General features: G+C 45.9%; 1 protein-coding gene across 1 annotated transcript in view; it reads left to right on the forward strand.

Annotated features, from left to right (window-relative positions):
* The first annotated feature begins 19,932 nt into the window (after nucleotides 1-19,932).
* The window catches only part of LOC118832216 (Y-box-binding protein 1-like), a 59,040-nt gene continuing 53,582 nt past the window's right edge, over nucleotides 19,933-25,390 (forward strand). The window contains exon 1 of the mRNA XM_036739618.1: nucleotides 19,933-20,131. Coding sequence (XP_036595513.1) covers nucleotides 19,933-20,131 — 199 coding nt within the window. The remainder of the gene's footprint in view (nucleotides 20,132-25,390) is intronic.

The raw sequence follows: 25,390 nt of genomic DNA on the forward strand, positions 1-25,390 counted from the left end.
GTGAGAAGGCAGTTGAAATCAAGTCCCACCCATCCGGGCAGAGGGAGGGGTGAGTCTCCTGTTTCCTCCAGATTTCCACAGGGATGTCCACCTTCACCCCCAGCCAGCTCCAGTCTAAGGAAATGCCCACCCTCAGGGAACTCTTGTCCTGAAGGAGCAACATAGTCCCTGCCCTCAGAGATTGTCTGGTCTGAGGTGGGGATGCAACTCCTGCCCCCAGGGAGCCCCTTGTCTGAGCCGGGTGATATCCAGCTCCTCTTTAGGGAGTCTGTGATGTGTGTAGTGGATTGGGTTGGAGAAACACAGCCCTTGGAGATTCCCTGGTGTGGGGGACAGGAGGGTAGATACAGTCCCTGCCTCCTGGTGGCCCTTTTTCTGTAAGAGAGACAGCCCTTGCCCTCAGAGAGCCTTTAGCCAAAGGAGAAGATACAGACTCTGCACCTAGGGAGATCCTAATATTAGGGATAAATATAGCCCCCTACCCTCAGGGAACCCCTGCATTGGGGGAGAGACAGCCCTGCCCCCAGGGAGCTCCTGGTCAGAGGAGTAAATATAAGATCATACCCTCAGGGAACCCCTGGACTGAGGGGAAGACAGTGGGAACTCCTGAATTAACTCCCGTGTGGTGAGGAAAGCCCTGGAGAAGTCAGGAAACTACTCTTGGGATTGAAGTCCTCCCCTGATAGCAGGATCTTGGGCAAACCACTTGACACTTAGGGGCCCTAGTGTCATCTTCTGTGTGCTGTCTGCTAGGGTCCCTTCCCTTCCAGGTCTAGCTCTTAGGGTCACCCATCCCTTGGGAGCACCCCCTGCCTGGGTCTGTCATAGAACACTTTTGATTCCAAGGCATCATTTTACCCAGATCTTTTCTTTCACATTGGAGAACCCAGGCCTCAGACAGTCACGGTCACTGGGGCCTTGTTTCTTAGCACAGTGGAGGTCCCCTAGGAAACAGGAACTTTGGTCAAGGTTCAGCTGAGGTGCCACCTGCTCCTTGAAGTCTTTCCTGAGTCAGACAGAATTTGGACTCTATCTCTCCTTTGCCCTCATCACTAATATTATATTATACTTTTTTGTATAAACTAATACCTCATTCCCCTCGGTAGACTATATGCTCCTTGAAGTGAGGTCAGGACTGTTTCGTGGTTGTCTTTAGGAGCACAGCCCTAAAGCATAGGACTATGCACATAGTAGGTCCTCAATAAAAATGTTCCTTGAATGGAACCGAGCCAAACAAGAACCTTGCTCCCCTCTTCTTCCAAAGTTCTATTTTGCAGAACGTGGGGCAGCAAAAGAGAGAATGTCCTGACTTGTGGTCTTGGCTCTTCTGGGATATTTCTTGTCCGCGATTTCTTGGGTGCCCCTGGACAAGTGATTCAGGATCTCTGGTCACCTTTTAGCCAAGCCTCCAGTGAGGCTTCACCTGAGGAATCCTGTGGAAGGAGTGTAAGGAATTAACCCTTTAGCATTCATGGGATCTAAAGATTTAAAGCTTGGTGGGCCCCTTGGGACCATCTTTTCCAAATCTTTCATTTTACAGAGATGATGAGTGCTTTGCTCTGCCAGTGGCTCTGAACTGAGACTTGAATCCTGATTCTCTGACTCCGAATCCAGGGTTCTTCCCATCACATGTTTTCTTTTCATGGAGTATCATCTCCACCACCCATACCTGGCACGCAGGAGCCGTATTAGACCTGCAAGAAAAAGAAGAAAATGCTTTCTTTGGTCCAGACTCTATTCTTCAGCCTCCTTCAGCCCTTGAGATCACTGAAGCCTGGCCTGGGTGCCATGGGCCCAGCTGGTACCTGAGCCCTTAGGACCCAGAGGAGAGAAAGTCAAAGTCACAAGGGACTTTAGAGAGGTAGCTTAGTCGTCAGGGAAGGGGCTTCTTCACCTGGGGTCTGGGAGTTTGTATTTTGAAAATAGTTCGATAACTGTATTGCTGTAGAATTGGCTTATTTTGGAATCCTATGTATTTTATTTTATATATTTTGAAAAATATTCCGAGAAGAGATCTTCGGGCTTCCCCAGACACTGCCAAAGGGATACATGAGACAGAAAGAACCCTCGGTGTGGTGAACTTAAGTCAGGAACCCTTGGGTTACCAGTTGCGTGAAGTGGGCAAGTCCTTTCACCTCTCTGGGCTTCAACTTCCTAATCCGTAGAAGGACTTAAAGACCCCTAATGACCCTTCTAGCTCTGCATTTGTGATCCTGTGTGTATCACAGCTGTGGAAGATACCTTAGCTGCCCTCTAAGGAGAGAGCGTTGGGCCTGGAGTCAAGAAGACCCAAGTTCAAACCCACCCTTGCACTCTTACCAGCTGCATCACCCTGGGTAAGTCTCTTAAGTGGTGTCTGGCTCAGTTTTCTCACCTGTATAATGGGGATAACAGCAGAATCTACTGTACAGGCTGTTCCGAGGATCACATGGGATGGTATTTGCAAAGCATTTTGCAACCTTAAAGCTCTATATAAATGCTATTATCATTGGTCTTATTATCATTATCAGAGTCTGCTTCACTCATTTTGCAGAAAAGGAAGCTGAGGTCCGAAGAGGTGAAACGTGTAAGAACGTGCTTGTGAGAATGCTGATGCGGGTGAGGACTTACGTGATGATTCCCTAGCTCCGTCTCCACCTTTCCCCTCACCCCGAAGCTGTCACCAGAGCTAAGCACCCCTGATCCCGGCTGCCTGGGAGCTGGGAGGATGGAAGGGAAGGAGCTTGGGAAAGATGGGAAGCTGGTAGGGTTGGACTGAGGACTGAAGCGGGGAGGGAGTGAGGAGAGGCCAAGGCGGTGAAATTGGAAAGGAGCTGGCTGGTCCCCCGCCCCTCACCCAGGTGCCCCTGCTGGGCCTGAGCCCCGGAGCTGCAGGCGAACATTTGCTCTGAATTATGGGGCTCAGGGGCCGCCTGCCTGCCTGCCCTTGCTGTGGTCCAATGTGTTTCATAACATTTTATGCCTTTTCCCCCAGAGTTAATCTCAGTCCCCCCCCTTCCCCTTCTCCCAGCCCTATTATTAAGGCCCATTAGGCAAATGTACGTGGTTCTCCCCCCACCCCAACCTCCCCTCTCCCCCCACCCTTTGTGCAAATTCAGCAAATTCTGAGCAAGTCTCTGGCCCATCCTTCTCTGCTCCTTCATTTGTGGGTAGGGGCTGGGAATGGGGCATAGCAGTGATCTCTGCTGGTCCTGATACCTCTTGGACTGGACTCTGGGAAAATTCCGCTAAGCCCAGCACCCCACACTTGGCTGCTAGCCATGTCTTTATCAGTAGTGACTACACTTAGATTGGGGAGTCATTGCTAGTCAGAGGAGTCAGGAAGGCTTCCTGGATGAGCTGACCGATGAGCTGCCTTTGAAATGATCTTTAGGTATTCAACAATTAACACAGATTAGGAAGGATACCTCCCTAGGAATAGGGAACAGGGTAAGCAAAGACTCAGAAGCAAAATCTTTCAAATTCTGGTCATTCTCCCCTAAGGTAGTTAATGCTGCCTCTTGGGAGTGATGGTGGCAGCTGAGAGGCTGCTGGCCTGAAGGCAAGGTGATAGTCAGGCTTGTGTATAAGGGGAAGGCTCCGAGAAAGTAAAATATTCGTCTCTTAGATAGTGAGTTCTCCATCATCAGAAATCATTAGGGGGTGACTGGAGGACCACTTGTCAAAGATGTTACTCAGGAGATTGGTGACACTCTGAGATCCCTTCCATCTCTGAGAGTCTGCGGGCCTCGTCACTGTGTCTCATCCAAGGCTGAGGATGAGAGGATGGGGAAGTCGGAAGAGAAATCATGTGATCTAGGGACATTTTTTTCTCTGATCTCAATCTCTGATCTGATTCTCTGAAAATGTGATAGTCTGTAGACTAGTTTGCTGTCATCAGGTTTACATGCATCGATCTAATCCAAACCAACCCCCAAGGCCTCACAGTGGGAGAGGAGACAGAGAACAGAAGACAAGAGGCTGGGAAGGAACCCAGGGGGAGTATGGGGGCTGGAGACCATCAGGAAAATCCAGCCAGAGTTAAGAAGGCAGATGGGTGGGGTGGTAAGAGAAGCGGAGGTTGGGCCAGGTTAAAGCAAAGAGGGAGCTAAGCCAGAGGGAGACCAAAATAAACCAAGTGACAGCCAAAAGGGACCAATAAATAAAACAGACTAAAAACTCAGGGATCAGCTGTCAGAGAAGGGAACTTAGAGGGGTGGACCTAAGAGGCTTAGTGAAGAAGAGGTTGGGGCCAGGATGGAACCCTGGGACCTGGGGTGGAATGCATGGAGGAGGGTGGAGCCCAGGGACTGTATGCTTCCAGTTACCTAGGGGCCTGGACCCAGGGGAGGGACCTCCTAGGAACTACAGGGACTGGAGTGAGAGGTGGGGGTGGAGATTTGATGATATAAGCAGGGCAAGACTTATTACTTCGATTTTACAGATGTTCAGAGGGGGCAACAGGAATGTGAGTTTACAAGACTTTATCCCCAAACAACCCTATAAAATGGCCCACCTGGGACTTGGGCAGTCATCCCCACCTAGGCTGGGGCCTGGTGCTTAATGTTTGAAGGGAAATGATGCCAAGACGGAGGGTTCAATGCAAAACTCCAGCAGGCAATTTTCCTACAGTAATAACAGCTAACATTTATACAGCACTTTAAAATTTTCTAAATGTTTTTACATATATTATTTCATTCAGTACCCAATGAAGTTGAGAATGATTAAGTGGCTGCCCAGGATACCATAGCTAAAAAGTACCTGAGGTCACATTTGAACTCAAGTCTTTCTGACTCCAAGTCTAGCACTCTATGCACGATGACAGCTAGCTACCTAGAAGAAATATTTGCCTTTGACTTTTTGGATATAGATCTAAACTCAGTCATGGAAAAACTTGAATCCCACCAGTGGTCTTACAAATATCTGCTATAGTTCACAAGAGATCTTCAAGAGGGAGAAGGCCAAAGAGTGGGTTTCTCCAGATGATCTGATATGGATAGAGACATAGCTCGGATCTCCAAAGCCTTCAATAGGGCATTAAAAGACAATGAAACATGGCGGGATGGTCTGCAGACCAGAGCTGACACACTGAGGGAGGGAGAGCAGTAAGTCAGTGCCATGGTTCTTGATTTGATGACCTTGTTGGGATGCCTTCCTCCTGGATATTCTCTCCTCCCTTAGTTTCCATGGTGCTATTCTCTCATGGGTCCTTGAATGCATCCTTCTGATTGTTCCTTCTCAGTCTCCCATGGTGGATCCATTCATAATGATAACAGGTAGCATTTACATAGCACTTCAAGGTTTTGTAAAACATTTTTACAAATACTCAGTCATTTCATCTTTATAGCAACTCTGAGAGTCAGGTGCTATTATTATCCCCATTTTGGAGATGGGGAAACTGAGGCAGTACATCATCAAGGCAATAAACACATCATCTATGATGTTCGTGATCATGCCTGTATAGTTCTGTATTGCAGGATATAAGAGACTCTCTATATAGAAGGCAGAAGAAGTAAAACATTTATTCAAACACCAGAGAATCAAATTCCAAAACCAATGACTCCAATTCGACATAGCAATTATATCTCAAAACCAGTAAGTCCATTTCATTGTAACAGCAAAGAACTTAAAGCACGATATCACAGCAGGGACCCAAGTCATTCTATAACCTTCCCCCTGCTGGGGCCTCCCTATAAACACTCACGAATCCTGACTGTCTGCTTGCCTGTGTTCTCTCCCCACTCAGTTCTCTGGTCTCCATGGCTCTCTGGTTTCCACTCTCTGCTCTGCACTCTCGCTCCAGGTCTGTTGACTGGGAGTTCTTACTCTTCCTTGGGCCGAATTCTGAATTCTGGCTTCTCTTCTGACTCCTGAATTCTCTCTCCTCAATGGCTATCTTCTGGTATGCATACTCTTTTTAGGGCCCAAGAGCTTCACACTTCTCACGACCTAATTAGCAAAAGGTTGTGGGCCTGGGACCTCATGCCTAGTTAGTGAAAAGGTGTGGGTCTGGAGCTTCAAACCTAGTAAGTGAAGGGTGTAGGCCTGCCTACAATCAAGCCTCTCCTAATTAAGCTTCCCTTAACTAGCTCCACCTGAGAAGCTTCCCTTATCCTTGCTCTGACATTACTTAGCTATATGTTCTTGTTGTTTTAGTTGTTTCTCAGTCATGTCCAACTTTCCATGACCCTATTTGGGGTTTTCTTGGCAAAGATACTGGGGTGGTTTGCTATTTCCTTCTCCAGCTCATTTTACAGATGAGGAAACTGAGGCAAACAGGGTTAAGTGACTTGCCCAGGGTCACACAGCTAGTAAGTGTCTAAGGCCGGATTTGAACTCAGGAACATGAGTCTTCCAGACTCCAGGTTCCACCCTCTATCATACCTCCAGCACACCTAGCTGCCCCTTTCAGACCTGTACAATGTGGCTAATAATAGTCCCATTACCTACCAAGTAAAAGTCTTAAAGTCAGAAAGATTTGCCAGCTGTGTGATCCTGGGCACATATGTCTCTGTCACATCTTTGCACCCTAAGTGACTTCCTAAGTTAGACATAGACAATGCTGATTTGTATCGGTGGGAGAGATTCCATACTGGTTCCCCAAACTCTTCCCTCCACCCACCACACAGTCATTGATGAAATCACAGGTTTAGAGAAAAACAAACAATAAAAAGTCACCTGCTATATAGGGCTGTTGTGAAGAAAGTTCTTTTTAAACCTTATGTGCTAGAAAAATGGAGTAGTAGCATTATCATTTGTCCCTAGGGAACTGTGTCTACCTCACTGAACATATCATGGATTCCTCCTCAGTCTGGAAGGAGGCAAGTGGAGAGAGAGCTGAATGAACAGTGTAGACATTCATCAGGAGAACACAAGGGATCTGGGGCATGCTCTTTGAGTCTTGGACCCTAGGACTTGGGGCTCTCTTGGCACTTGGAGAAGGGAGTTTGGGAACTAATCCCAGGCTGTTCTCTTGGAAGTGGGTTGGCTTCATGCCTGAGGAGAGTGTGAGGAGGCTGGGAAGAGGGATTAAGTCTTCTTGGTCTATTGGTCCCCGGAGGACAATACTCAGAGCCATGGAGAGGGGGTGAGCAGGAGGCAAAGTGACATTGAGGCAGAATTTGTTTCTGTGGAAGGAAAATTTCTCTAATAATCTAAGCTGTTGAAAAGTGGAATTGACTACCTAGGGAGGTAGTGAATTGTCCATCAAATAGAGGCTTCATGGCTGCTTGATGGGAACACTTTGGAGGGGATTCCTGCTCTGTCAAGGGATAAACTAGATGCTTTCTTCTATGAAGATAGCACCAGGGGAAGTAACTCTGACTTTCCCCCCAAATACCCTTTGAACCCCTTATAAACTTACTCACTGAGCCAGAGGGATTGTGGGCTGTCCTCAGACTGGCCTATTTAGAATGTCATTCTCTAGAAAATATAGGAACAAATCTTCCCATCCCGTCTGGTACCAGACTCTGTGAGCAGAGGAAGCCAAGAGCGTTTTCTCTGCCAACCTCTTGTGGGTTTTGAGCTGAGTATCCAAAAGTGAAGATAGATTGGACTGAGTCATTCCCATTTAGGTCTGAGAATAAGGTGCAGTCAGGGCTCAATCTGTGAGGAAGTTCAACCATTTATTAAGCACCTACTCTGTGCCAGGGACTGTGCTAAGAGCTCAGGCTCAGTCTATGACTAGGCTCAGGGATTGATCTGTAGTCAAAATCAGGGCTCAGTCTGTGACCAGGGTTAGGGCCCAATTTGTAGACAAAGGGAAATGTATAATCCTCCGAATACATAAAGACTGAGGGATCACAGAGTCAAGGAGTGAGCATAGGAAGGTTGTTTCTTTGTATGCCCCCTCGCCCTACTTAGCCCAATGCCTGTCACACAGTAGGCACTTACATGTTTGTCCACTGTTTACCTGAGGAAGGCATCAAATCAAGAAGAATTAATTTCTTACTTACACTCTGCTAAGGCTGGGGATACAAGGAAAGGCAAAAAAAAATACCCATCCCCTGCCCTCAAGAAGCTCACAGTCTAGTAGGGAACAACTTCGGAATAACTACGTACAGACAAGATATAGAGGAGATAAAGTGAAGATAATATCAGGGGAAATATACAAACATTAAGGGGGACCAACCAGGAAAAGCTTCTTCCAGAAGGTGGGATTTTAGCTAAAATGTAAAGAAAGCCAGGGAAGCTAGATCAGGAGGGGGAGCATTCTGGGCATGGAGCATGGAAATGCCCAGTCTGGAGATGGAATGTCTTCTGCCAGGAAGAGCAAGGAGATCCGAGTCACTGAATTGTACAGTACAAGGAGGGGAGGAAGCATAAGAAGATTGGAACAGTAGGAAGGCTCCAGGTCACGAAGGGCTTTAAAAGCCAAACGGGATTTTATATTTGATCCTGGAGGCGACAGAGAGTCATGGTGTTTATTGAATAGGGCAGTGAAATGCTAAGACCATTTTAGGAAGATCACTTTAATAGCTGGTGGACTAGAGTGGGGAGAGATCTGAGGCAGAAAGGCCAACCAGAAGGTTATGGCAATAGGCTGGGTATGAGGTTGTGAAGGTCTGTACCAGGGTGGTGGCAGTGTCAGAAGAGAGAAGGGACATATTTGAGAGATGCGACAAAGGTCAGCAAATTGACAGTCCTTAGCAACTGATTGGATGTGAGGGGCTGGACTGGTAGAGAGAGCGAAAGTGAGGAAGTGAGGATGACACATAGGTTTTGAGCCTGGGTGATTGGGCATTTTTGGTACCCTCAAAATAATAGGGGAGTTAGAAAGAGGGAAGAGTTTGGGGAAAAGATAATGGGTTCAGTTTGGGATATGTTGGGTTCAGCATGTCTGCAGGATATCTAGTTTGAGATGTTTAATAGTATGTTGGCAACCAAAAATGGGCTCCTTAGCACTTAGTCAACAAGTGCCCTTGACTAGTTTGGCTTTTTCCCCTGAGCTGAATGCTGTTTGTATGTTGGACTGGAGTAAGCTTGTCGGCCCCTTCACCTTGCTTCCCTTGCTTAAGCTGATGGAAAGAATCTGTGCTTTCCTGGTCAACCCCTTCACCTTGCTTAAGCTGATGGAAAGAACCTGTGCTTTCCTGGTTAACCCCTTCACCTTGCTTAAGCAGATTGAAAGAACCTGTGCTTTCCCCGGCGTACCTTACACCCCCGCAGAAGCCAGATGGTTAAAAGCAGCTCCCGTTGGAGCCAGAGGCTGCTATAGCCACAGCCACAGCCACAGCTGAAGCAGGAGCTGCCAGTAGCAGAGCTGACCTACGGGAGGAAGCTGAACAAGGACTTGAAGCCAGTGGGTAATCTGTCTACCACAGAGGGGGAAGCATGATTTTGCTTTACACAATCATGCTTCTCTGTAGCCTCCTGGTTACTCTTTCAAGGCGTACTTATTGGGCCTGGAAGCTTTTGATCAGTATATCAAAATGGGGTTGCTGGTTCATGGGTTGGTTACTGTGGAGCCTAAATATATGTTTTGATTCTTCTGCCTTCTACTTTGAGAGTTTCTTATATCCGGCGGTTCCGAACCTTTCAGACATGTATATGATCCTCTTTGAGATTATAAACTCTGCCCTCCTAATACAAATAGGCAATTAGGAATGGGAGACTTGAGGTTGGAAGAAAGGTCAGGGCTGGATAAATTGATCTCATAATCATCTGTACAGGATGATCATTGAATGTATAAAAGTTGATGAGACCAGGAAGTGGTAAAGAGAAGAGGGCAGGGGTAGAGGCTTGGGGAACATCCTCAGAGAACCCATACAGCCTGGAAACCCTTCCTGAAGGAGGTGAAAATACTAAGAAGTAGGAGGTTGGTGTAGGTAGGAGGAACAGCCAGTGGGGCCACTCAGGGGTGTGAATGTGGGTGTGCAGAGGCAAGGATCAGTTCTGTCGGAAAAATGCAAAGGGAATAAGCCCCTCTAAGCCTCTCTCCGATGGCACAGCATCAGACCCAGGGGCCCAGAAGGTGCCAGAGAAATCTTAGATGGAAGCAGGATTTGGTGCCGAGGTTGACACTCTTCCTCTTATCAAAGTAGGGCTCTTTGGACTTGGCCCTCCAAGGCCAATCCTCATAGCGGAAGGATTAGGGATCCTTCAGTCAACAAATTCAAAATCCATCAATCAACAAATTTTGAGACTCTTACCTCTGAGCTGGGGCTGGACTGACACCTCGGTCTGTGGGGACCATGGAGTCTAAGGCTGGGAACAACACCTCAGGGTCAGAGGTCTGGATCCTTGGTCTGACAACAGAGATCAGACATGAGGAGCCTAGAAAAGGGAATAATATAGAAGCACTTGGGCAGGGGGGATTAGGAGCGGAGGAGGTGGCAGAAGGGGGAGGAGGAAAGAGTCCACTCTTGCTCTACTCTGTCCCAGAGACTGTTAAAGTCATAAATCCCAGAGAGCTTTATTGGAAAGAAAGATCTTAGAGACCCAAGTCTAACCTTTGCATTTGAATGATGAGGAAAGTGAGTCCCAGAGAGGGCAAGATACTCACCACAGTTTTAGGATTTGTTCAGTTATGTATGATTCTTTATGACCCCATTTGGGGTTTTCTTGGCAGAGATACTGGAATGGTTTGCCATTTACTTCTCCAGCTCATTTTACAGATGAGGAAACTAAGGCAAACAGGGTTAAATGACTTGCCAGGGTCACCCAGTTAGTAAGTGTCTAAGGCCAGATTTGAACTCAGGAAGATGAGTCTTCCTGACTTCAGGCTGGTAGTCTATCCACTGTGTCACCTAGCTGCCCAAGGAGAGATCTTAGAGAGAATCTAATTCCACTCTTAGTACTTCAAATGAGAAAAATGAAGCCCAGAGAAGGGAAGGAATTTGCCCAGGAACACACAGGTTGGAGCCAGCCAGGTGGCTCGGTCATCTCACCAATATTTTTCACTTGCCCCCTTTCTTCTTCCCTGGGTCTTCATTCCCATTCCTACATCCCAGGAATCCTTCCACTGTTGCCTGCCAGGGGCTCAGAGAGGGGCCCCAACAAAGAGCTGTCAGAGGAAGCTGAAGATGGAAAGACTTCCCTCAGTAGCCAACCTTTGAAGCTGTTAGCAAAAGTGTTTGGGACTGACTGAATGAAGAAATGAAAAATGCATTTGTACTATGTGCCAAGCACTGTGCTGATCAGTTTGGGGTACAAACACAAAGTTAAAGACAATTCCTGCCCTCGGGAAGTTCGCATTCTTATAGGGAGAGACAATATATACAAGAGGGTGGTGGCCAAGGATCAGTGATTTAGTCTGGGAAATTCAAGGGGTTGCAAGTGGAGCTATAGGAGGCCTGACTGATGTGGGATTTCCAGAAACAAGGCAGAATTAATTTGGTTGTGGCTGGAGAACTGGAAAAGGGGAGGTTGTATGTGAAGAGTGAGCATTCAATGCCTTTTCTCTTTAGTAAAAGGCTACAATTGGGGCTAGGTATTCACTGTTCTATGCCCTAAAGTTATCCCAAGTGTTGATAATCTACATCCTAGAGGTTCCTTGAGCTACCCCCTTTCCTCATGTGACAATATCTGACTCAATGCATCAGCATTTGGTGTCCTTGTATCTCTAATGGAGGTCATGAGAAACCACATCAGGAAGAGCTGATGTGGTAGGGTGGACGTCTCATTTCCTGATTCCCCACCCCGTAATGGTCCCAAGAATGCCAGAACTGCCCCCAACCCCAACCATCACCCAGGGTCTTCCTGGTTACCCTAAGGGATAGGGTTGGGTTGCAATGTGATTAGTATGAAATCCATTCCCAGAGTCATAACTAAGACAGGGCACTCAGGACAGTCCTCAAGGCTGCTGTGGCTTTTTGTGAATTCACAAGCCCACAAAATGTCCCATTGGTAAACTTCATGAAATCACTCAGGACTTCAAAGTCAATCTGCTCTTAGAGACTGCAGCTTCCACTGCTCAGTGGGAAGCAAGTGAAGCATGTCTGAGGACACTGACTTCCACAGTGTCAACACCAAATGTGTCACAATCACACCCAAAGATATCCCTCTAGTGTGCGCATACACAGAGAATGCGCTTAAACTCCACCATGACACAAGGATGTTTCTTACTCTCAAAATAGGAGGGGGAAAAAACTTTTTCCTGCTATGTAGAGTTCTGAATGTTTGATACTAAATTTGCCCTAGGTGCCCATATTCCTAGTTATATCCATGTCAAATCCTAAGAATTCCAGAGCTCAGTCAACAAAGACTGAATCCAAAGGCAAAAGTATCCACCAACACTACCACCACTGCTGTCAAAGGGCCACCTTAGGCATAGATAACCTGAGTCCCGGTAGCAGGGCCAATGATCTTGGGAGGATTCATTCAGTGGTGGAGGGGGTCAGGCAGGAGGTGCCAAAATGATAAGCTGCTCAAGCCTAGGTGAGAGACCAGGGCTCTGTTCTACCATTCAGGAGGAAGTGGGTAGTATGCCCTCTGGATGCAAGCTACCCTGGGGCAACATCCCAAGTGCTCTCTCCTAGTTATAGCTCTGGGAATGGACTTGACTACTTTAGAATCTGAGACTGACCACTGACATTGCTGACCCAATCTTATTCCCTAGGGTTCTTGGGAAGATTCTGAGTGATGATGGGGGCAGAGGTGAGCTCTGGCATTCTTAGGACCACTGGGGGAGGAGGATCAGGAAACAGGACTCCCACTCTGCCCCACAAGCTCTTCCTGAAACTTCTAATTTAAAGCCACAAAATTTACTGTACCTTCCCCCAATGGCCAAAAGGATATACTCAAGCTCTTTTGCCCAGACACCCTCCAAGGCATCCAGGCTACTCTTGTGTGATGTTTCTTTCTTTATGAATAGAAGGATCTATCCCTGCATAACAACCATACTGGTATATTTAGAGTATAAAAGAGGACAGTCCAAGTTTCCCCTAATCAGTGTTATAAGATATCACCAGACTTTTAAATTCGTACATCTTCATGTCTGTGGCTTCACTGGGGTTCATGGTGCTACAAATATTTATGTATTTGTCACATCCCCCACCAGTATGGGCAGGGGATGTGTCTGCCTAGTCCCTGGCAGTGATAAACACAAAGTGAGTGATTAATAAAAGTTTATCAAATGGAATTGGACTGTATGTCTTGTCTTCCTTCCTGCCCCCTCCCTCCTCCCTCTGAGACAGGGAAGCTCCATGAAAGCATCTAAACTATGTCCCTAGCTAAATGCTTGAGAAAAGCTCAATCAAATGGCCTCCCTTCTTCCTTGACGTCAAGCTAGCTCCCTGAGGGCTGAAGCCTTCTTTACCTAAGCTTCATAGCAGAATTCCAGAGGTTATTTGAGCTTCTTCAATAACCTGGTGCCCTGTACTAGGGGATCCACTGTCCCATGTCTAACTAGGTCTCGCTCACTTCATGTCTGGACTATTACAATGACTTCCTAACTGGCCATCTTGCCTCTAGGCTCCTCCTCTGATCCATCTTGCATATGTTATCAGATTAATTGCCTTACAAACTTCTTTCATCACATCATTTCCCTGCTGATACACCTTCACCAGCTCCCCATGTCCTCAGAATAATATCCAAATAATATCCAAATTAGCCAGCTATTCAAGGCCCAGTACAGTGCTGGTATGAAACACAAATAGAAATGGGACCACTAGACCATCCATAAAGATATTTGTGGAAAATACATTCACTTAATGTACTATTATCTATGCTTTATTGTATTTTAATTTATTTTGTTAAATATTTCTCAATTTCATTTTAATCTAGTGTAGTACACACAGCCATGTGTCTGACAGTTCTGCTAGACAGTATAGCTTCTATTTCCTTCTTTTCAGCCTTTTCTCCTTCAAATATATCTTCCATTCCAACTCAATTCAATCAATTAAGGGCCAACTGAATCTCCACTTCCCTACCCCACCCCCAACTCTGACCCCTGGCCTCTTATATACATCATTGCCCATCCCCACCTCCATGCATTTGCTCATAGGGCTCTCTCCCTCAAGGATATAGTACCACTTTAAGTTTTTCAAAGCCCTTTAATGCATTATTTCTCATTTGGTCCTCACAGTGTAGGTAGCACAAGTGACAAATGTCACAAAATATTTTAAAGGTGAGGAAACTGAAGCTCCAGAAGCAGGACACTTGAGGTACTCATGGTCAAAGAGCTAGAAGAGGCAAAGCCTAGAAGAGCTCAGGCTCTTTGATTGCCAGCTCTTCCTCACTCTTCTCTGTCTTTCCAAATTCTACTTATTTTTATTATTTTAAATTCTACTTATTATTCAAGGCTCAGCTCAACACAGTCCACACTAATGGCTCCCTCCTCACTTTTCTCTGCCCTTCTAAAGTCTTCTCATCATTCAAGGCTCAGACCATCCCAGCCCACACTGCTGGATCCTTCCTTACTTTTGTCGTCTGCCTTTCCAAACTCTACCCATCCTTTGAGACGTAGCCAATCTGAGTCCACATTGATGGCTCCCTCCTCACTCTCCTCTGCCTTTCTAAAGTCCATACATCATTCAAGGCTCAGACCACCCCAGCTCAAATCGCTGGATCCTTCCTTACCCTTGTTCTCTGCCTTTCCAAATTCTATCCAACCTTTGAGACACAGCCAGTCTGAGTCCACATTGATGGCTCCCTCCTCTGAGCTTCTACAGTCCCGACTGGCTCTGACCCTCAGCTGGCATTCCCTCATCTGTGTAAATCTTATCTTCCTAACCCCATTTTCTCTTCTCTGGGGTCTCTACTCTTCTGCAGCACAGTGACTTCCTGGGCTTAACATATATATTTGCTAACTGGCTGATGATAGGCCTTTCTTTGAGCTATGCCTTTCTCTAAGATGTCCTTGATAGTAACTGGATCCCAATTTGAGTCATTACAAATGGTAATTCCTCATGCTTTCCTTCGGCCTTTTCAAGCCATTTCCTCAGTCTCACACGCTGTCTGCGCTGGACTTGGGTGTATGTGGTCTTGCTAAGAGATATCAGGCCCCTCCTTGGAGCTGAAGGAGAGAAGACTTAGACCACAGTAGCTGCAGCCAAGGCATAAACTGAATCCAGCTCCTCCGCTAGTTGGTTCACAGCCAAGCCAAAAGGATCAAAAGAGGGCAGAAGGCAAGAAAGGGGAAATCACTCCAGGAGGCTCATCCCCATTGCTGGTGACTCAGCCTAGAGGACACGGTCCCCGACGGGGGTGAGGTGCAAGAGGTCCCAAAGAGGGCCCATCGGAAGGAAGGGTCCATTGTCTTTCCAGGGCAAAGGCTGGAGAAAGAGAATCCCGAATCTTCCCCTCCAACTCCAACATCCTCCTCCCAGATAGGGGCCGGGAGGTGTCCTTATCAGGTGTCAGTGGCGCTGGTGTCTATCTGGCCTGTCGCCTGGGGAGGAGCCCAGTATCCTTCTCTCTGCCCTGCTAAAGCCCTGGTGATATGGGGTTATCTCCAAGCTGCCTCCTTAGTTCTGCTGGTTGTCATATCCGCCTCCATGATAAGCCCTGAAGGAGGAGGAAGGAGAGACTGGGACACAAGTGCTCACACACACACACGCACACACACACACACACACACACACACACACACACACAGAAACATACACATTCACAATTACACTCACGCATACATTGATTGTAGCATATGATCACAGAGTTTAGAGTAAGAAGGGACCTTGGAGGCCATATAATCTAACACCTTCATTTTACAAATCAGGAAACTGAGACCCAAAGACATACACATGCTCACAAATAGACACCACAGATTCCTAGATGTCTCCCACAACTACACTCCAACACACATACTCAAACAGAGACATACACTCATACATGCGCACACTCACATACGGACACATGTTCACATGTACACTCCCACATGTATCCTCCTATATATACTCACACCTCCTCTCACATACATACATTCATATACACACTTGTACACCTTCACACACATGACATATGCCTATATAGAAGTATGCTCGTTCCTAGATTTCCCTACGGTCAGAAAACACCTCAGAGTTCGTCTACTCAATATCCTTATCCCATGTAGAAATGCTCTCTACAGCAGTCCTGACAGGCGGTCATACGACTTTTGCTTGGATACTTCCAATGAGGGGGAGCTCACTACTCTGTAACACAGCCAGTCCTACTATTAGGCCACTCTGCTGATCAGAAGGGTCTTCTTTCCTTTCAGGTGGACTGACAGCTTTAACTCTGATTCACTTGTCCTAGTTTTGTTTTCTGGGGCCAAACAGAAGCCTGATCCCTCTTATTTTGCTTCACTTTGGAAGACAGAGATTGTGTTCCAGTTCCTGCCTCTTGTCCTCTCCTCTGTCCCCTCCTCATCCTCATCACCTACCTCATAATGAACTCAGCTTGTCAATGACTTCTCTAAAATGTGACAAGCAAAAACCAAAATAAGATAAAATGTGACAATCATAACTTGGTCCAATGCTCCGGTTGTGGCCTGACTAGAGGAGAGGACAGTAGACCACCAGAGCCCTCACTCTGGACACTCTCCTTTGATTAAAGCAGCCTATAACTTCATTTGAGTTTTTTTTGGTTGTCACTCTCATTTTAGACATAAAGGATTTGAGGCTCACTAAGAACTACCTGATCTTTTTCCCAGAGATTGCTGCAGCATGTGAATCCAACAAATTAGATTCATAGGAACATCATTTAGAGCCAGTCATCTAGTTTAACTCCCTCATTAAACAGATGAAGAAACGGAGGCACACACAGAGAGGTTAAATAACCTGTCTAGGGTCATATAGCTCATTTATGTCTGAGACAAGACTTGAATCCAGTGCCCAAATCCAACTCCAATGTCCTCTGTATTATGCCATGTTACCTCTTGAATTCAATTTATTTCAGCTCAATTCAATTCATATATAGCATTCATTTGGGAGCTCACTTCTTCAGTTCATGCTGTCATTGGCAGGTTGGGTCACCTGCTGCCAGAAGATCAACTACGATGTTGGATTCTAGGGGTAACCTGTGGGTAACGACTTGTAACACTGTAGCTCATCAGCCCCCACCAGTGTGCCTCTCATTAATAATCAGCCAGTATACTCATATCTTATCAAAGGTATTTTATTCAAACAGTATGACAGAAACAGTAGTTACAACGCATTCTTCCCAGAACCTGGGGGCACACTCTCCCACGAGTCCACACAGAGTCCATGAAGGGAGGGGGAAGAGAAAACTTGTAGTGAGGCACATGTGTAAGGAATGCACAAGGCAAAGATAATGCACAGTTCTGGAACAGCAGGACCTTGTCATGCTGCTTTCGTTCTCTGGAAAGTCATTACGAATTTGACTGTATTGCAAAATTGATGAGTGAATCGTTCTGCAGCTAGGCTGGGCCAGATTCTTTCAGTGCATGGCACCTCCACTGGATGGGTGGTTTAGTTGGGCTCCATTCTCACAGAATACGGTATCTCCACTAAATGGATTGATCCACAACTGCGCTGGGCCAAACAGGTCACTGAGCCCTCACTGATCTCATCCTACTGCTGAGTGCAGCTGGGCTAGGCAAAGTGCTTGGTTGCTGGGCACAGCTACTGCCAAGTGGCACTGGACAGATTGCTCAGCTACTGGGCATCTGATGCCCTACTGGACCAGGCAGATAGCTTGGCCCCTGGGTTCTTTTCAGGGTATAGCATCTCTGCTGGAGGAGTTCATATGCTACAGTCCTTGGCCTTACTCTTTGATGGAAGCTACAGCTCCATATGGTTTGGCTCTACGAATGTAACATCTTATATTTGTGGAGTTCAATTTTCGAACTTCAGTGCAAGACTTTATATAGATCTTTATTAAATTTAGTCTCAAGAAAGAAAGGCACAGAGAAAAGGAGAGGACAGGAAAGCAGAGAGGAAGTGAGGAGAGGAAAAGGGAGGAAAAAGGTGGATAGGAGAGAAAAGGAGAGGGGAAGAGAGGAGGGGAGAGTTAAAGGGAGGGGAAAAGGAGGATAGAGAGAAAAGGAGAGGGGAGGAGAGGAGGGGAAAGTGAAAGGGAGGGGGAAAGGAGGATAGGAGAGAAAAGGAGAGGGGAGGAGAGGAGGGGAGAGTGAAAGGGAGGGAAGGGGAGGGGAGAACACACAGGAAGCCTCACTAAATACTTGTTAAATTGAATTGACATAAGTTGGATGGAATGTACATCACACCTAGAAGTGCTTAATAAATGACCATTTAATAGAAGTGAATCATTTGGAGTGGAATGGACCGTAATGGGTGGAATTTATTAGTACTGTAACAGCTTACCATTTTATAGCACTTGAAGTTTTGCAAAGTGCTTCACATGCATTGGCCCGGTTGATTTTGACAACAACTTGGTAAGGTATGTACTATTATTTTTCACATGTTATGGATAAAGAAACTGAAGCTCAGAGAGGTTAACTGACTAACCAAGGTCATATAGCTAGGAATTGGAATGGAGTGGAATAGAATTAGAATGAATGGGAACAGAATAAACTAGGTGAGAAAGAATGTAGTCTGGTCAGGAAAAGGATTAGGATGGGTTCTATCCCAACCCCAATCCCACCTAGCCTCTCTTTCTCTGTCTCTATCTCTGTCCCTGTCTCTATCTCTCTGTCTCTTTCTGTCTCTCTCTCCCTCTCCCCGTCTCTCTCTGTCTCTCTCTCTCTCTGTCTCTCTGTCTCTCTCTGTCTCTCTCTCTCTCTCTCTCTCTCTCTCTCTCTCTCTCTCTCTCTCTCTCTCTCTCACACACACACACACACACACACACACACACACACACACACACCCACACACACACACACACACACACACACCCTTATCCTGAGAAGTTCCATCTCAGTTTTTCTGGGAGCTCATCTTCAGCTCGGAAATGCTGACAACCGGATTCTCTGCAAATACCCTGAAATAACACCCTCGCCCCGGTGCTAGGTAAACAAGGGCCTCCAGGGAAGAAAAATGAGTTGTTTTCCCTTAGCTACAAATGCTCCCTTTTCCCCCATGACAGCATATGTCAGTAAGGAGAGTGCTTGGGCTGCCTGTCAATGGGGAATAAACATGTTTGCTTTCCCGAGAGGAAACCAGGGGTTTGACTTGGAATTTTGCTCTGGAAAATCTATTTGGATGATAATTAAGTCTTTATGGGCCCTTGACCGAGGTCAGTGCCCAAGGAAGGGGGAGATGAAGGCTTGAGGGAGATTGGGGGGAAGGAAGAGGGAGGGGAGAAGAGAGTATGATTCCATTGACAGAAGTCCAATCTCCGGACTGTCCATTTGATTACTGGAGAGTAATGACCTTCCTCTATGGAGACTGCCCTCTTCTTCCTCCTCCCATCCCGGCAGTGGGACATGTGATTCGAGATGTGTCTCCTGTAATAGGAATGGAATACAGTAATTTACTCCCACTGGCTAAGTATCGATAATATTATTCGGAGCAGGTTAAAGTTACCTTTCAACTGGTCTTCTTTCAGGCAGTAGTAATATGTGTGCATGTGAGATGGTTGGTAGGACCAGTCTGTGGTTAGAAAGCAACTTTGACAGTGGGCTTCGGTGCAGTCTATGATCAGAGGTCAGTCTGTGACTTCAGTTACTAATTGGAGTCAGGTATGAATCTCTGGCCAGGATGATGGCTCAGCCTGAAGGTAGAGGATTAGGGTTTTTAGGAGTAGTGGTGGTGGTTTTGAGGATGATGATGGCAGGAGTGATGATAATGAGGCTGGGGGAAGTGATCCTAGTGATAGTCAGGGTGATAACAATGGCAATAGTGGATGGTGATGGTCGTGATGAAGATGGTGCTGGTAAGTGTGATAATTGTGTTGTTGATTGTGGCGATGGTGATAATGATGAACAATGACGATGATGATGGTAGTGGTGATGAAGATGGCTCTGGTGAGTGTGATAATTATGTTGTTGATTCTGGTGATGGTGATAATGATGAACAATGACGATGATGATGGTAGTGGTGATGAAGATGGTGCTGGTAAGTGTGATAATTGTGTTGTTGATTGTGGCGATGGTGATAATGATGAACAATGACGATGATAATGGTAGTGGTGATGAAGATGGCGCTGGTGAGTGTGATAATCATGTTGTTGATTCTGGTGATGGTAATAATCATGAATAATGCCAGTGATGATGGCGGTGGTGATGATGGCAATGATAGCAATAGTGATGAGTGTGGTGATGGTGAAGGTGATAATGACAATGATGATGGCAGCGACACAGATTATGGTGATGGTAATGGTGGTGTGTAACTGCATTTTGGCAAACTACTTGGTCTCCATAGCCCACTGAAGCCTAGATATCTGTGCCAATTTCTCTGAATCCTACTTTAGCCATTCCACCTAAACTATATGCCAGTCTGGCTTTCCCCCAACCCCTACTCCTCCCACTCCCTGTTGGTTTTCCAAGTCCATGGAAAGCTCTTAGGGCTTTACCTCAACTGTCATTAACCCCAAACCCTAGAAACAACCTCTCTTGGAAGACTTTTCTTCCTCTGATGCACCGTACCCCTTTCCCTTGATTACATTGCAGTGCATTTTCTGAACCAGAGGAGCATAAGTGAACAATATCTCTTGGGCTTTGGAAATCTTTGCCACATATGGTCTAGAAATCCAGGAGGTAAAAGCATCTTAGGGAGGCAGTAAGATTGAAACTGGGTTTGAGTCCCATAGCCATCTTCCTTATTAACACACATGTGACCTTGGGTAAGTCACTTCTCCACTCTGAACCTCAGTTTCTTCATCTATAAAATGGCAGTAACAACTCTTGTATTACCCATCTGGGAGTTATGATTATTTTTCTCAGGGTTTTGTTTAATGGATGTTAGAGGAATGTAATTTTCATGTTACTGAATGGCATTTCCCTTGGTTGGGGGAGCAGAGGAGAGCTCAGGAGACATCCTTATATAGAGTACAAGGTGAAAATAGCCCAGAACATCAACCCAAACAAGCAGACGTGGTCGCTGGGATTACAGATGACAGAGTTGAAAGAGCACGAGCAAGTTCCAAACCTGACTCATGGCTGGGTTGGAAGGGCCTAGCACGCAGCAGGGCCAGGGTTTAGGAACCTAGGGCTTGATGCGACCAGACCATATCTTTACCCTGTGCTTTAATTTCCTTTATCTGGAGAAGTTTCTGCCCCTCTCCTTTTCTTCCATAGCCAATGGGGACTCTATGGGATGGTGATTTGCAGAGAGAGGCCCAAGGAAGAACAGGGTGCCAGAGAAGAAAGAACACAAGAGCTGAAAGTTGGAGTCTTGAATTCAAATCCTGGTTCTTCATGACGTAACCGTGTCATGTTGAGTAAATCTCTTCTCTTCGGGTCATAGGTCCCTCCTTATAAAATAAGGGGGGTTCAGTGAGGTCTAAGATCACATTCAGATTTAAATCCTATGGCCCATTTTGACTTTTATGCACAAACCGTCTACATATGTCTTAGCAGTCAGGGTCCCTCAGCTCCGGCTTCTCACCATGGACTTCAACAATGCCTCAGAACTTCCGGACACAGCTCTTTTGGCTCCCAAACCCCAAGAAATCTATATGTCAGTCTGTCAACAAACAATTATTAAGTGCTTATGATATGTTAAGGACTGTGCTGAGCCCTTTGTATACAAAGACAGAAATAACATCTGCCCTCAAGAAGTTTACATTCCAATGGGGAAGACAATGTGTAAATGACTAGGTACATAAAATATATGCAAAGTGGACTGGAGGTAATTTCAAAGAGTGGTGCAGTGGATAGAGTTGGTCCTGGAGTCAGGAGGATCTGAGTTCAAATGTGGTCTCAGACACTTCCTAGCTGTGTGACTCTGGGCAAGTCACTTAATCCTGTTTACCTCAGTTTCCTCATCTGTAAAATGAGCTGGAGAAGCAAATGGCAAACCACTCCGGTATCTTTGCCAAGGAAACCCTAGATGGGGTCACAAACAGTCAGGCACAACTGAAACAAGTGAACAGCGACAACAATCTCAAGAAGAAGGCACTAGCAATGCGTGTGTGTGTGTGTGTGTGTGTGTGTGTATGTGTGTTGATGGGGAAGAGGATGGACCTAGAAAAGCCTACAGAGGGTTGGATTTGAGCTGAGTTTTGAGGGAAGCCAGAGAAGCCAAGAGATGGAGTTGAAGAGGGACAGCATTCCTGGCATAGGAGAACAGACGGTGCAAAGGCGTGGAGATGGGAGACTGAGTGTTGTTTGAAAGGAACAAGTAGACCAATGCAACTATATAATGGAATGGACAGAAGGTCATAAAGTCCAAGAATACTGGAGTGGTAGGAAGAAGCTAGGTTATAGAAAATTTCAAATATTGAACAGAGGATTTTGTTTTTGATCCTAGAAGTAATAGGGAGCCATTGAAATTTATTGAGGTGTGTGTGTGTGAGAGAGAGAGAGAGGGAGAGAGAGAGGGAGGGGAAGAGAGAGAGAGAGAGAGAGAGAGAGAGAGAGAGAGAGAGAGAGAGAGAGAGAGAAAGCAATTAGAAGACTATAGCAATAGTCCACATGAGGAGTGATGAGGACCTGAACTAAGGTTGTAGCTGCATGAGCGGAGACAAGTGGATGCACAGGAGAGATGTTGCAAAAGTAGATTTGACAACAGATTGAATACATGGAGTAAGTACAAGAGGGAAGTTGAGGATGGCACTAAGGTAAGCCAGGGTGACTAGGAGACTGATCATGCCCTCTTCAATAATATGAAAGTTCAGAAGCAGGGAGAGTTAAGGGTGTGTGGGGGGGGAGATGATGAGTTCTATTTTGGACATGTTGAGTTTGAGATGCCTATGAGTTATTCAGTTGGAGATGTCCGCAAATCAATTGGCGATACAAGACTAGACCTCAGGATTGGGTATATGACTGCAGAAATCATCTGCACAGAGATGAAAATTGAACCCAAGGGATCTGACAAAATCACCAAGTGAGATAGTATAAAGAGAAAAGAGAAGATGCCCTAAGAAACAGCTGAGAGGAGGAAGGAGTAATGAGATCCATGACTTCTGGGTATGCCATGAATGAAGAATCAGCAAAGGAGACAGAGAAGGGGTAGTCAAACGGGAAAAGGCCTGGGAGAGAGCAGTGTAATGAAAACCTCGAAAGAAGACTGCATCCAGGAAGAGAAGGTGATGGGCGGTTTAAGGCACTTCAGAGAGGTCAAGAGGGATGAGGATTGAGAAAAGATCATTGTATAATTGGCAATGAAGAGATCACTGGTAACTTTGGATAGAGCAGTTTCAGTTGGATGTTGAGGATGGACTGCAGAGGGTTTAGAAGAAATTGAGAGAAGAGGAAATGAAGGCACAGGGGCTAGACAGCTTTCTTAAGGAATTTTAATGGAGGAAAGGGAAGAGAAAGTGTCTGAATCTAGATTTGAACTCAGGACTTCCTGTCTCCAGGTCCAATGCTCTAGGCATTGTACCACTTGGTACCACTCATTTTGGCACTCAACCAAGAAGTCCAAAGAAAACAACACTGGAAGATTGTTTAATTCTGATCTATGGGCTGACCAGTCCCGACTTCAGAAGATTGACTGTGAAGGATGTCTGCCACCTTTTGGCAGAAAGCTCATGAACTCCAGGTATGGAATGAGGCAAACTTTGTCAGACACGGCCAATTTGTTGCTTCGTTTTTCTTAACTGTAGATCTTTGGCTCCACTGTGAAGGGGAAAACCAATATCACTTTTTAAAAGTATTAACGAAATCGAAGCAAGTGCAGGTAGACCGGTCTTTAACGATGAGCCGACAATTTGGGATGGGAGCTTCTTTAGGCCTTGGCCTTGATCCCAGCTTCAAAGGCCTAGATATTTCCTAATGCTTAGATCAAGGTAATCAAGTCTACTGATTAATTAGAGAGAAGCCTTCTCAAGGTGACTTTCACTGCAAAGGCATAAATATGGTATGCTGGAAAAGGTTATCACTTGAGGCTAGAAAAGTATTAGGGAGAGCCTGGACTTTGGACTCAGAGGTCCTGGGTTTGAGTCCAGGCTCCGATACTTACTGACCACACGAGTTTTAGTAAGTCACTTGTCCTTCCTTGGTCTTCAGTCTTATCGTCTGTAAAATGGACACCCAAGTCCTCACATTATCTGTCTCACAAAGCTGAGAGAATAAAATGAAATGTTGTACACCAAGTGTTTTGTAAACCTTAATGTGCTATGTAAATAAATACCAGCTATTATTTGAATTATAACCTCTTAGTCCTACAAGGAGGCTCAGAAAGGCTTCTTGTTAATAGGCTATAAAATGGACCTGAGAGATTATTTAGCCTGTTTCTTTGTTGTAGAGATCAAATAAGTCAAGCTCAGAGGTTAAGTTCTCTCCCTGAGCAGGGATTTGCTCTGCACCATCCCCACTAGATGGGCATCCAGTCTTGTCTCTAAGGCTTCAAGTGATGGAAAAGGTGTTACCTCTGAAAGAAACCCATTCCATTTTTTGATATCTCTGATTGTTAGGGGAGCACTAAGGACTGGGAACACAGGGGAAAGCCTCTTGTAAAAAGCAGTACTTGAGCTAAGCCTTGAATGGAGCTAGGAATTCTGAGGAGCCGAGGTGGGGGAGGGAAGCATTCTGGGTCTGTGGGGACACTTTATGCAAGGCATAGAGATAGGAGATGGAACGTCATGCACTGGGAACACCGAGCAGGCCAGTTTGACTGGAGCATAGAGTGCATGAGGGGGAGTAATGTGTAATCATCCTGGAAAGATAGTTCAGAGCCAATATGAGTCAACAGGGGCACGTGGCAGCCAAAATAATTAATGTGATCTTGGGTTCCTCTGAGAGGCATAGGATCCAGGAAGAAGGAGGCGATGGTTCCTGTGTCCTCTGCTTCGGTCAGACCACATTGGGAGGGTTGTGTTCAGCTGTGGGCACCACAGCTAGGGAAGGAGCATCCTCATTGCTCGAATCTCTGAGGACACAACCAAATGAGGGCAGACCTAAACTCCCCTTGGAAAAACCAACCCTGGTGCTCAGTCACTCTCTGGTCTAACCAAAATTCTAGAGCAGAGGTTCTTAACCTGGAGTCAGTAGCCTTATTGTTTTTTTTTTTTTAAGTACTTTGATAGGAGCAGCTAGGTGGCACAGTGAGTAGAGCACTCGACCCGGAGTCAGGAGGACCTGAATTCAAATCTGACCTCAGATACTTGACACACTTACTAGCTGTGTGATCTTGGACAAGTCAGTTAACCTCAATTGCCCTGCCTTCCCCCCTCAAAAAAAAAAAAACAAATTACTTCGATAACTATTTCAAAAGAACTGGTTTCCTTTTTAGTTCTACATATTTTATTTTATGCATTTAAAAACATTATTCTGAGAAGACCACAGTCTTCTTGGGCTTTACCAGACAGCCAAAAGGGTCCCTAGAATAATAAAAGGGGAACAGCTCCTCTAGAGCCTTTCTCCACATTTGGTGGTAACCCCAGAATCTTTGGTGTCAATTCTAGAACCTGCAACCTCAGCTCATCCATTAGAACTCCCAAGGATGACTTAATGCCAGCTGACTCAGAA

The sequence above is a fragment of the Trichosurus vulpecula genome, chromosome 9 (assembly GCF_011100635.1).
Source record: "Trichosurus vulpecula isolate mTriVul1 chromosome 9, mTriVul1.pri, whole genome shotgun sequence".
In the NCBI taxonomy this organism is placed as follows: domain Eukaryota; kingdom Metazoa; phylum Chordata; class Mammalia; order Diprotodontia; family Phalangeridae; genus Trichosurus; species Trichosurus vulpecula.